Genomic DNA, 12,500 nt, shown 5'->3' with positions numbered 1-12,500 from the left:
TGCACACATTTCAAGATTTTTCAAAAATAGCAGATCTACAAGCTCATAGTGCTGCACTTGGTGCCGCGCTATGAGCTTGTATATCTGCTATGTTCAAATAGCCAAAGCTAAGTGGTTAAAATTATTGTGACGCTATATCAACTAATTTAGCTGGGGACCTCCTGGTACCCCCTCAAGGACCACTGGTGGTCCCCAGACCACTGGTTGAGAACCACTGCTAGAGCTCTGTGCTTTTCAGCGATAGGCCTATGCTGCTGTATGTTTGCTTATGAGAATGTGAAATTGTGCCATGTGCATAATTACTGTCAAAGCAGTCTCTACAAACAGCCCTAGGCTCCAGCACTGGTGTAAAGTAATTATAAGTACATGTACTCAAGTACTGTCCACTTATAAGTACAATTTTGAGGTATTTTTTACTTTACTGGAGTATTTCCAGTTTGCAGTATGCTTTTACTTCCACTCGACTACATCTCAGAGACAAATATTATACATACTATTATATATACTTTTTACTCCACTACATTTATTTGAAAACTTGAGTTACTACTTTGTAGATTTCGATTATTATTACAAAAAAATACATTAACCATTTCAGCCTACATTTAGGCCATGTGAAAATAGCCGATCTACAAGTTTCCAAGAATTCCGGACTTTTACTTGTAACAGAGTATTTCTACATTGCCGTATTAATACTTTTAGTTAAGTTACGCTCACGCGTGTCCTCCTTTACACAGCACTTTAACACTAAATTGGCTATATGGCTGTATATAGAGCCAACTCTGGAAGGATTTTATTTTTATTAGGCTATTATTAGGCTATAACCCTATGTGTATAAATAAACATATGGGGCCTACCTATTATTATTCTGCTTGTTAATGGTATCCTCGTCATCATTATGACTTTACTAACAATGACAACCTTATTAGTTTAGTGTATTTACAGTAGCCTGTGCGTCTGTCCCATTGTGCTTTAGAGTGTGATCATCTGGAAGTCAGACAGAGGACAGTTTACAGTGTGTGTGTGTGTGTGTGTGTGTGTGTGTGTGTGTGTGTGTGTGTGTGTGTATGGTGTGATTGCAGAGAGAGAGTTCCTAATGCTTTTATGGCTGTGCTTAGTTTGTCGGGCCGGTGTGAAAGTGTTAAGTTAGTGCCTGCGCGCGCGCGCGCGTGTGTGTGTGTGTGTGTGTGTGTGTGTGTGTGTGTGTGTGTGTGTGTGTGTGTGTGTGTGTGTGTGTGTGTGTGTGTGTGTGTGTGTGTGTGTGTGTGTGTGTGTGTGTGTGTGTGTGTGTGCGTGTGTGTGTGTGTGTGTGTGTGTGTGTGTGTGTGTGTGTGATTGGTGTAATAAATCTTTAGGCTGCTGTCCTCCGGGGGGGCCTAGCGACAGGTCCCGGGGAAGAGACACGTGTCCATCCGGACTGGGAGCTGTGCTGAGCGGACACGAGCAGCCAGGCGGATCCCTCTACTATAGCCCAGTGCTTCCCAAACTTTTTAGCCCAAGACTAGTGAAAATAGCAGATCTACAAGCTCACAACGCGTGGCGATGTGACGTGTTGTGAGTTTCTTTGATTTTGGGTATTTATTTATACAATTATTTAGGAAAATGTCTTAAATCTTTTGAAATAATTAAAAACAAAGTGTAGGAAATGAAAGAGAAAGAAGGGGGGATATTTACTCACGACCCATTCAAATTGGTCCGCGACCCAAACATGGGTCCCTACCCACTGTTTGGGAAACAGTGCTAGTCTACTCGGCTGGACTCACAGATTTATACTCACAGCTCTGTTCAACTCAGCAGCATACACACAAAAAACATGGTTGGAGTTTGATTCAGGGTTAATACTTGTGTTTTCTTTTTTTGTCGACACGCCAACATTTATTCTAATCTACTGATACAAAAATGTCGAACACTAAAGGCTAATTCCCACCCTGAAAATGTCTGGACCCCCCTGTTCACAGTTCGCACGTCCCGTCCGTCCGGCGTGTGTGTGTGTGTGTGTGTATGTTATGTAGGCCTATGTGCCATGTGCGACACGCAAACGCACACGCACACACACAGTGTCAAAAAGTACAAAAGTATTGGTATCAAAATGTACTTAAAGTAGGCTACCAAAAGTAGAAAGTACTGTGCGTGGTGAAGCATTATGAGCTTGTAGATCTGCTATTGTGTGTGTGTGTGTGTGTGTGTGTGTGTGTGTGTGTGTGTGTGTGTGTGTGTGTGTGTGTGTGTGTGTGTGTGTGTGTGTGTGTGTGTGTGTGTGTGTGTGAGAGAGCGCGCGCGTGTGCGTGCGTGCGCGCGTGCGGTCTGTATGGTGTGAGTGTTATTGACTGCAATGTAGTGATTACCATTCCGGTCGGGTGGCATCAGTAATTAATAACCCCGCGCTGGATGTCAGAGAGACAGCAGAGTTTACAGAAACAAGGGGCTGGGTCTGTATGAGAGGAAATTATAGCTGCTATTATCCCTCTCAGACAATGATAACTATCAGCTCCCTCCAAAAGAAGATTAAAGGTTTATGCAAGTCAGTGCTATAGTTCTTGGAAACGGGATCACATCATCCAAACCTAACTCAGATTGATGGGATTTCATCCATGCCACTGTCAATATTGCACTCACTCAGACTTTTACACCATATTCAAATAAAACCCGCTGCGGCAATAAATAATTCAACCCCCGCAAGTTGTTTTGCAAACGATTAACAACAAAACAGATGATTGTATACAAAGATGGGGGAGAAGGGGGGGCTTTTGTAATGCGATTACGGATGTTCCCTACATGTTTTTATATATTGATTCGTGGAATTTCAATTCTGACTCCCCCTTGCTTTGTTTTTTTAAATCTGTTTCAGCACAAGAAACATCAGGTTATTATCAAATTAATCAGATGGATTTTGTTAAAGGTGCCCCAGCCTGTCTGGGGCATGGCAGCTTGCATTGGAATTAAAGCCTCCAGTCCACACACAACTTAAGTTGTTTATTTTATACTCTTTTTTTCCCCAGCAAATAAAATATTGGTTTGACAAGCCAAGGAATCATTAAAATTATTTTAATCATTATTAGGCTATTGTTAGTAGTTGTCTATAGCAGTGTAGTGTATAATATAATAATAATATAGCCTACTTTTAGTTATTGCTGTCGTTAATATTATTATTGTTTGGTTGATGTTGGGAATTATGTTGATGGACTACTTATGGTGAATTTCAGTTAATTTTATTTGGAGTTAATTCTAATTCTAATGTCCTCAAGAGAGTGTGATTTCCCAAAATAAACACATGCTCCACCGGAATCCACATCGCCTAATGTTTATTAGTCATCGTTGCCTATTGTCGCTACTTAACTCTGTGAATTCATTAGCGGTGCTTATCATGGAGCTTTTGGTTTCTTGTCAGCGCTCTCTTTGATGTCAAGTGGCTACATGTGCGAGCCGTTTGATGTCCCAAATTAAAGAACCAATTGATCCCGTAACACCTCGAAATGGTGTAAGAAAACACAGCCTGCTGCTCCCTTTAGACTTTCTTAACCGATGTTCCTTTTAATGCGAAGGACGTCCAAGTTTAGTCGACACACAAAGACTGCTTTACTCTGTACTTGTATGTTTTAGAAAAAAAGAACGAAAGAATCAAACAAAAAGAAACAACAACACCTGAATATTTAGCGTTTTCCCTTCCAAAATAAAAATGACCGCAAATTGTAAATTAGTGCAAAAATGGGGGGTTGGCTGAGACGAAGAAATAACAAACGAAATGATTGGCGAGCCATAAAATGAGATTTGAAACCCATTCAAATAAGAGCCCGCGACGTCAGTGAGTGCACTTATCCAGGAGAGAGAGACAGAGAGAGAGAGAGAGAGAGAGAGAGAGAGAGAGAGAGAGAGAGAGAGAGAGAGAGAGAGAGAGAGAGAGAGAGAGAGATAGAGAGAGCTAAAGAGAGAGAGAGAGCTAAAGAGAGAGAGAGAGAGAGAGAGAGAGAAAGAGAGAGAGAGCTAGAGAGAGAGAGCTTAGAGAGCTAGAGAGAGAGAGAGAGAGGGAGAGAGCTAGAAAGAGAGAGAGAGAGAGAGAATGAGGGTGTGTTGTGCCGTGTGAGATTTGAGGAATGGGTGGGGCTTCTAAACGACTAGAAATGTCAATCTGAGCAAGGAGTCCCCAATAATCTAAGGCAATCTGTAAGGACCTGACCTTATAGTCCGTCCGGATCAATAGGGAAGGAGTGGAAGGATCGTTTACACACCGGCTGAGGAAATATAGACTTCCCCCCTATACTGCACTTTGTTGTCGGGTACTACACACTCAGTGTAAAGTGGATAATATCACCGAGAAGGGCGAGAGAGAGACGATTCCCCCCCTGCTTTGTGTGATCGTACCAGCAGCAGAGAGAGAGACTTTGTTTTTTCTTCTTTTCTTCACCCCACCACCATGTCTTTCCCGCAGCTGGGAGGATATCAGTACATCCGACCGATATACCCGCCCGGGCCGGAGGCTCGCAGCGGCCGCACGGAGCTGAGCGCTCAGGGGGCGACCCTCTCCAACGTGCTGTCGTCCATGTACGGAGCTCCCTTCGCCGCCGCCGCGGCGGCGCAGGGGGGCTACGGAGCGTTTCTGCCTTACTCCAATGATATATCCATTTTCAATCAATTGGTGAGTTGAGCTGCTCCGCATAACTTTTTGCCGTTGATTTGACTTTTTTTCTATTTTCTTCTTCTCCTTATGGGTAACCGGAGCCCCTCAGGGCTCAATACAAGTGTTTTTTTCTGTTTTCTGTTATTGTGGGGAAAGCTTTGGCTGAAAATCGCAGATCGACAAGCTCACAACGCCACCTAACGAGTGGCGTTGTGAGCTTGTCGATCGGCTATTTTCAGCGAAAGCTTTCCCCACAATACCGATGCTGGGGGGTTTAAGTGATATTAGTGCTATTTTCGTTTTTTTCCCCCTTCCTTAATAAATGCAGATGCATCGAGAGTGAACTTTGGCAGTAATTCTGACTTGGAGGGGGTAGTTCAGTTTACTTGAGTGGACTTTGTCGTGAGCCTTTTTTTTTTGGACTGGTAAAAGTGTGCTAAAAGTTGTATATGAAACATAACGTAGCTAAACGTTATTGCTAGTCCTTTCTTATAAATGTAAACCTTGATAAAGAGGAGTTTATAATGTTCCATGACTGTGTTAGGATGGTTTGTTAAGCGTTAAAGTGTGTAGTAACGTGGTAGAAAAAAAGTAGTGAAGTTTAAAATAAATAAGGCATAAATCTTCACTTGAAAAACGACGAAAAATTATCACATTTTGCATTATTGCGATGGCAGTGTTTAATTTAAGATACGGTAGAAATTCTCCATTGCGAGTAGGCTAATAGCAGGCTTTAATGCTGCAGCCAGCCAGATAGCCCCACGTTAATATTTCACCATGTCTAACATATATACTCATATTCTTTTGTTGTGTTTTTAGGGTGCTCAGTATGAGCTAAAAGACAGTCCCGGGCAGCACCCGGGCTTTGCGCATCACCACCACCCTGCTTTCTACCCATATGGCCAGTATCAGTTCGGCGACCCGTCCAGACCCAAAAACGCCACAAGGGAGAGTACGAGCACCCTGAAGGCCTGGCTCAGCGAGCACCGCAAGAACCCCTACCCGACCAAGGGAGAGAAGATCATGCTGGCCATCATCACCAAGATGACCCTCACCCAGGTGTCCACCTGGTTCGCCAACGCCCGGCGGAGGCTCAAGAAGGAGAACAAGATGACCTGGACGCCGCGGAGTCGCACGGACGAGGAGGGGAACGTTTACAACAGCGACGATCAGGAGGGGGACAACGACAACGACAAGCGCGAGGACGAGGAGGAGATCGATTTGGAGAACATCGACACGGAGAATATCGAGAACAAGGACGATGACTTATTGGACGATCAGGACGACCTGCACTCTGACATTAAACTGGACGGTCGGAGTGACTCTGAGGCTTCTGACGGCTATGAGGATTTACAAGGGCCCGACCAGAGGTTTCTAAAGGCGGTCGCGAAGGAGGGCAAAGACATCCAGCACTTCCACAACGGCCACCACCACCATCACCACCACCACGCGTTCGAGATCAAATCGTCCCTGCAGGCCGACGCGGAGCAGCTGAAGCTGAACCCGGCGTCCGGCAACAACAACAACAACAGCTCCCCGCCGCCGTCGTCAGAAAACAACGCGGCCCCGTTGGCCCAAAAGCCAAAGATCTGGTCCCTGGCGGAGACGGCGACGACCCCGGACAATCCGCGCAAATCCCCGCACCAGGCCATGAACGGCAGCAACGGCCAGACCACCACTACTATCATCCCCCCTCACCACAGACTCATCTCGTGTCCCGTTGGGAAAATCCAGAACTGGACAAATCGGGCCTTTTCTGCCCACCAGTTGGCTTTACTGAACTCGAACCATTACCTCGGACTGGCGAACCAGGCCACAGCCACCGGCCTGGCGCTCTACAGCAGACACACAGAGGACAAGAGCCATAGTTCAGAGACATCAGTCACAGGTACATGTCCCCGACACTGAGACTGATTATGTACAGACTATATATATACAGGCTGTAGCACCCCCACCCCGTTATTATTATTGTTATTATTATTAATTATTATTATTGTTATTTTTAATTATTATTTCACTTGTTCTTTGCCCTCTTTTTTCCCCCAAAACCCTATATTCTGTATAGGGTCACAAAATAATACAGAAGGGTTAGGGCCCACTGCAGCCCTGACAATATTTTCTACCCTAATTTCTCACTATTTTATTCCTGCCGGCTTTTCTTTCTTTCTTTCTGTTTTTCTTGAGGCCATACAGATGCTCATAATGTGTTTCAGTGTTATAATATCTTTGACGTGGACTTTTTTTTTTCTTCTGATCTTCAAGGTGTGTGTGAATGCTTCGAAGTGAGCGTGTGTTAGACTTTGATTTGTTTTATTTTACTTTAATTTGTTTATTTGTTTTTAATAAGTGCCCAGGAGAGTATTTTTAAAATTGGATTGGGTTTAGGGGGGAAATTTGTGTGATAGCTTATGGCTCCCCCGGTTTGTTTTTGTTACACCTTGTGTTACTGAAGGAAGGCCCCATGTGTTTGCATTAGACCAGTGGTTCTCAAACTTTTTCATGTCAAGGACCCCCAAAATGATATGTATGTGGCCGCGGACCCACCATCTCAAAAATGTTTTGTGCCAGGGATTTTTCAAAAATAGCAGATCTACAAGCTCATAGCGTGGCACTTGGTGCAGCGCTATGAGCTTGTATATCTGCTATTTTTGAATAGCCAAAGTATAAAATAAAGTTGAAGTGGTTAAAATGATTGTGACGCTATATTAACTAATTTTTCTGGGGACCCCCTGCTAGCCCCCCCTCCCCCACCCAAGGACCCCTGGGGGTCCCCGGACCCCACTTTGAGAACCAATGCATTAGACAACTGGTTTTAAAGTGAAATCTCAGAGATATTTTTTTCCCCAGACCTTTTTTTCTTCAGGACCCAGACTCGCTGCATCTGTGATGATGTGTTTTAATAATAATTAGGTAGTTAAATTAATGTATTTTTTCATTGTTTTATTACCATTATTTCAGAGAGATCTAGTGCCTTGGAAGCAGAGAAAATAAGGTTGTTAAAAACAGCTTTCCATCCTGTTCAAAGACGGTAAGAGGCTGTCATTTTAATGGCGTTTTGGGATTCTTTTTTTCCTTTTTGATGCCATATCACGTATTTTTTTTTTGCGTTATTTATCCATATTAGCTTCTTTTTTTGTTTTTGTTTGTTCAGTTTTTTTCCATGCGTTTCCACAGACTTGTTTGGATCCCACCATGTTGTGTTGCGTTTGTGTAATTTCGCCAAAGCTATTTTTTTGGTCATGCAAATTAGCCTGATTCATATTCAACTCAGAAACACAGAGGCTCTTCTTTTTTCTTTTTTTTTTCTCAAAGCAATCGTCACTTTTATATCACTTTGTATTTTAGCTCTTTATGCCTAAGGTTATTAGGCATTTGTTTTGGTATTCTAGCCTACTTCATTTTGTTCTCCTTCCCTCCGTGTGTCTGCAGGCCTCAGAACCAACTCGAAGCAGCGATGCTTCTTTATGCCCTTTCTTCCTCTTAGTTTATTTTCTCCCTTTTTCTTCACTCCTTTTCCCCTCCTTTGTTTAATTTCATTCGAATATGTTGTATGGAATGTAAAATAAGAATAACTACACCTCTGTATACTTACCTTGTAAGCATGTCCTGTGTAAACCTGCTAATGTAATAATGTATGATCCTGTAGTCTGTGAGTTTTTTTTTCTTTTCTCCTTTTCTTTTCTTTTTGTAAGTTTCTGTGAGGAATTTGATGTTCAAAAATGTTTTGTATATAAAGTTAAAGAAAATGTACATACTTGTGAACCAAATTGTACAAGAAAGTCTATATTTTGGCTAATAAATGAACTGCTGCAACTTTAAAGAAAATTGTGATTTTTGAACCCAGGCGGGTTTTTATGGATAATTATAGGGAGAGTAAATGGTGCCAATTATTGTTGCGTTCCACCTTTCAATTGCATTGCCTTGGTTTTGCTCACTTTGCTGTGTGTTGGATGGCTTGGGGGCAGCACGCTTTCCTTCTCTGCGTGGCGCTAATAAGTAAATATTCTAGATGGATCTAAAGGCACTTTTATGGAAAGACTTACGAGTAATTAGCCGAGAAATGTGCGGAGCACATTTGGATATTAATGTTGTGGGATTATCCCCATAGAAAGCATTAAGAGCCGAGTTTGAATGAATCATTATTTCATTAATTTTGTCCCATATAAAGAGAAATTGAGTAATGAATTATTATGGAAGTGGGTTGTTTAATTCCGTATCAGAGATGGATTTATGTGGTGTGTGTGTGTGTGTGTGTGCTGTGCGGTATTAGGCTATTTGTAATGCTTTTTAGTTTGCAAATGTGTCATGCATTCTGATCAGGTGGTGACGCTGCTGTGTGCTCTAATTGCAATATACCACCGCTATAATTCTAAATCACACCATTTATTTGTGTTTAAACCCTGATGGATCATTATGCATGTTGAGAAGAGAGCCTTATCAGAGGAAGTTTATGTAAAGTTAGCGTTCGAGCGCCCTCTACAGTCTATTCTGTTTCCACAGAGGAAATGCAACACTGATCATTCAAATTGAGTTTTTTTTGGGTACATTTTTGGTCCTAATTGGGCCATCATGTGTGGGTTAATGTGACATTCGATCGTAATCTTTTGCTTCGTAAACCTGTAATGACGCCATCCCTTCGAAAGAGGTTTTCAAGTAACATGAGTTTGTTTAGGGTTCGATCTAGTAATTTCATGGCGCAGGGCATGCAGGCTATACAGACACAGGGAGAGCACTTGGTGAATAGGCTGCAGCTTTTTGGGTGTTCAATGTTATTACTTGATTGAGTAGCCTAATACAAACAAACGATTGATTGATTGATTGAATACTTTATTAACAAAAAAAGCACAGAAAGTACAGTTCAATACAAAAGGATGCTAAAAGGATTAAAACCCAGAAGACACTACACTAGGCGTGTTTCCATTGGGGTCCTGCGTATTCAATTCATCGAAACCTTTAATGACAAACAATTAGCCTACTTTAAAAAAAAAATGAATAGCCTACACTACGGCTACGCCTATTTCATTTGCATTTTCAGTTGAGGACAACATGCTTAAAAAATACTCTGAACGATTTTTTTTTAGGAAAGTACAAGAAAACAAAGCAAATATAAATAATAAAAAGGGCTATGTAGATGCAATGGATATCCTTGGTTCGGGGTCTGAAAACAATATATGTTTCAAAACAAATCTAGGCATATTTTAACAGTTTTAAATTACATTGTAATACTTCTGGAATTGATATAGCCTTCTAACGTCAATGTTAGGAGCGAGATAAAATTGTAACTACGCATATAGCATATATTTATACACACAGCCATTATACTGTATAATGCAGTTGGTAGGCCTACATAGGCTACACAAGAACTTCCAATGCAAATTACATTTTCGTTCCATTTGATTTTTTTTAATTGTAGGCCTACTCGAAGAAACGAGGCCTATTTATTTAATTTTCGTTAAGCCTCTATATAAATACAAAATCAAAAATAATTTCCGTTTTTTATTTTTTTTATTTGTATTTTAATTCTTTAGGCCTTGTGGGCCAATACGTATGCTTATCCCCCGTGTGTGTGTGTGTGTGTGTGTGTGTGTGTGTGTGTGTGTGTGCCCGCGCGCCCGCGCGCGCGCACGTGCGTGCGTGTGTGCATGTGCGTGTGTGTTCATTTGATTTGACCTATTAATGAAGAAGGGATTTTTCTACGTCTGTTTATCCGGTCTGGTTTCATGTCATGGCGAAAGAAAAACAGATGAAAAGCGAGATAAGACACAACTGTATTATCTCCTGCTTTAGGGACACATTAGAGAGCCCATAGCAGCCCAGCCGAGGACACGCTGACCGGCCACTGAGTGGGTTCCTCTCTCACCATGTCGTCTTCCTGTCTAATCAATGATCTTCCATCCTGAGAGCCTGTATCTCTATTCTAATCTCACCGCGGCCATCATGCATATTCATAAAGTCACCGCGGAGCAGGACAGTTGCGATGACACTGATTGATGTTCATGGTCTTTTTTTTCGGGCAATCTTCTCCGCGATCGGGACCTCCTCGATGACTGGCTGGGGAAGTGGTTCCATAACCATAACAACGCTGTTGTGTTGACCCACTGTTGACAGCTCAGAGAAAAACGCACTATTATTCAATGTCAGGACAATTGACCATAATATAGGCCCTATACCAGAAATTAATAAAGTAAAACTTAATACAAAATATTTTACAAAATCGATTCCCAGTACTAGGCTACCACGTATTAGCTACCAAATTGAAATAGGATAATCACTCAATAATAAAAAATAATATATTTGATAAATGTCCAATTCTGCCGATGTTACATTATTTTGTCTGCCGCACGGCCAACTTTATAATAAATATTGATGCTGCTACTATAATAATATTTATCTATTAATATATATATTGTTTATAATAATAATGTATCTATTTTTTTCCCTCTTCTTCCTGAAGGGACGTGGGGATAATCTCTCTAACGAGGATTGAATGTAAAATGCACCTGACCCCAAAAAATCATGTGGGACGCCCCTGGGGGGTTCCGACCCATAGGTTGAGAACCACTGCCATATAGCCTGTACAGTGTCAGTGATCGCGTGGAGAGCCCAGGGGCCTCTCCTCTCCTCTCCTCTCTGATCAGATGCATGAAATTAGGGGATTAGAATTCCTCGGCAGAAACAAAGTCATCACGGCTGCACTGTGTGTCGCCATACGTGTCCAACCTGCTCCCGGTGGCAGAGAGAGCAAAAAGGCACGCATTGCATTGCATTAGGTAACGTAACATTTCGCTCTGAGCTAAATAACACGGGTATATACACCGTCATTTCCAGCGGGGGCATTGCATTGGCGTGTCACTCATTTCCCCTGCAAGTTAAGTGGATGTCCTCGCTGGGGCTAATGAGCAATAATCAACATTGACTCCCCTAATAAGGAGCTCCTTATTCCAGGGTTCAGCCTGTGTTAAATACTGCGGGGTCGTGCAGTGCTTCAGTGCTGTAGCCCGGTGGTTCTCAACCTGTGGGTCGGGACCCCCAGGGGGAGGCGGCAGATGACAATGAAGTGACAATTTAAGGACTTTTAAGACCTTTTTAATACCTTAAAAAAAGAACAAGAAAAAAATACCATTACTGCTCCAAAAGTATAATCAACAACTATACTATAAAAACGGGTCAAACATTGGCCAAATTGTCAAATAATATAAGAAAGAGGCAAACATTGTGAAATAGCCGATCTACAAGCTCACAACACCTCAAGGCAAAGCATTGTGAGCTTGTAGATTGGCTATTTTCACAATATTTATCTGTGGAACCAAGTCAAACAAAATGTAGCCTAATGCCTCAACTCCTACAATTCTAATATGATTATTTTAGGGGCCATGGCCTGAAAAGGTTGAGAACTACTGCTGTAGTGTTTAAATAACACCTGTAAATCCACCTAGACTCACTCATACTATCCACACAGGAGAGAAACTAAAGACATAATAGCCTACAGACATTGGTGGGTCTACATATTTCAAGGGCAAGATTACAGCCATATGAAATAAACATGATCTAATTTGCTGGATGGATCACACACACATCTCTTAACATCATATACTCTCAACAAGAGAAGTTGGAGTCTCTTGTAATTATCAGTAAATTAATGGGGAGTTGTGCAGCATGGAGACTGTGGGAAACACGGATCCTTTGACACACTGCAAATAAATGGCATTTCAGTCCATTGCTAATCACATTGCTCATGCTGTCCTAAGTGCTGTTTGCCGCTGTTAACTTCCACCGCCAAAGCACTAAGACAGGGGTACATAGCTACACGGGTGGGAAAAAAAAGGAATGCATTGTTAAATAGCCATTTGCGAGGGGAAAAAGCCAAGGAAGATGGAATCATTAAAGG

General features: G+C 42.1%; 1 protein-coding gene and 1 pseudogene across 3 annotated transcripts in view; both read left to right on the top strand.

Annotated features, from left to right (window-relative positions):
- The first annotated feature begins 4,165 nt into the window (after window positions 1-4,165).
- Window positions 4,166-8,426, top strand: LOC308094806 (iroquois-class homeodomain protein irx-3-like). 2 transcript variants are annotated; one of them, XM_080441633.1, is made up of 4 exons: window positions 4,166-4,630; window positions 5,432-6,500; window positions 7,571-7,640; window positions 8,042-8,426. In XM_080441633.1, exons 1-4 carry the CDS (start codon window positions 4,409-4,411, stop codon window positions 8,094-8,096), a joined length of 1,416 nt encoding a protein of 471 aa, XP_080297759.1. In that variant the 5' UTR covers window positions 4,166-4,408; the 3' UTR covers window positions 8,097-8,426. The 2 variants fall into 2 exon arrangements, with proteins under 2 accessions (XP_080297759.1, XP_080297758.1); XM_080441632.1 differs by lacking the exon at window positions 7,571-7,640.
- Window positions 8,427-12,268: 3,842 nt separating this feature from the next.
- LOC308089055 (iroquois-class homeodomain protein irx-3-like) overlaps window positions 12,269-12,500 on the top strand; it is a 2,838-nt pseudogene continuing 2,606 nt past the window's right edge. The window contains exon 1 of the transcript XR_013935003.1: window positions 12,269-12,277. The product of XR_013935003.1 is annotated as an iroquois-class homeodomain protein irx-3-like (transcript). The remainder of the gene's footprint in view (window positions 12,278-12,500) is intronic.

The sequence above is a fragment of the Gymnoscopelus braueri genome (genome assembly GCF_963280865.1).
Source record: "Gymnoscopelus braueri genome assembly, chromosome: 1".
In the NCBI taxonomy this organism is placed as follows: Eukaryota; Metazoa; Chordata; class Actinopteri; order Myctophiformes; family Myctophidae; genus Gymnoscopelus; species Gymnoscopelus braueri.
Note: the sequence above shows the minus strand (reverse complement) of the source record. Positions and strands in the feature narration are given on the sequence as shown.

Excerpts from the sequence above, each read along its gene's own strand:
- LOC308094806 (XM_080441632.1), top strand. The coding sequence starts at position 4,409 with ATGTCTTTCCCGCAGCTGGGAGGATATCAGTACATCCGACCGATATAC. Across the intron at positions 4,631-5,431 it reads TATCCATTTTCAATCAATTG|GGTGCTCAGTATGAGCTAAA; the intron begins GTGAGTTGAGCT and ends TTGTGTTTTTAG. Across the intron at positions 6,501-8,041 it reads TTCAGAGACATCAGTCACAG|GCCTCAGAACCAACTCGAAG; the intron begins GTACATGTCCCC and ends GTGTGTCTGCAG.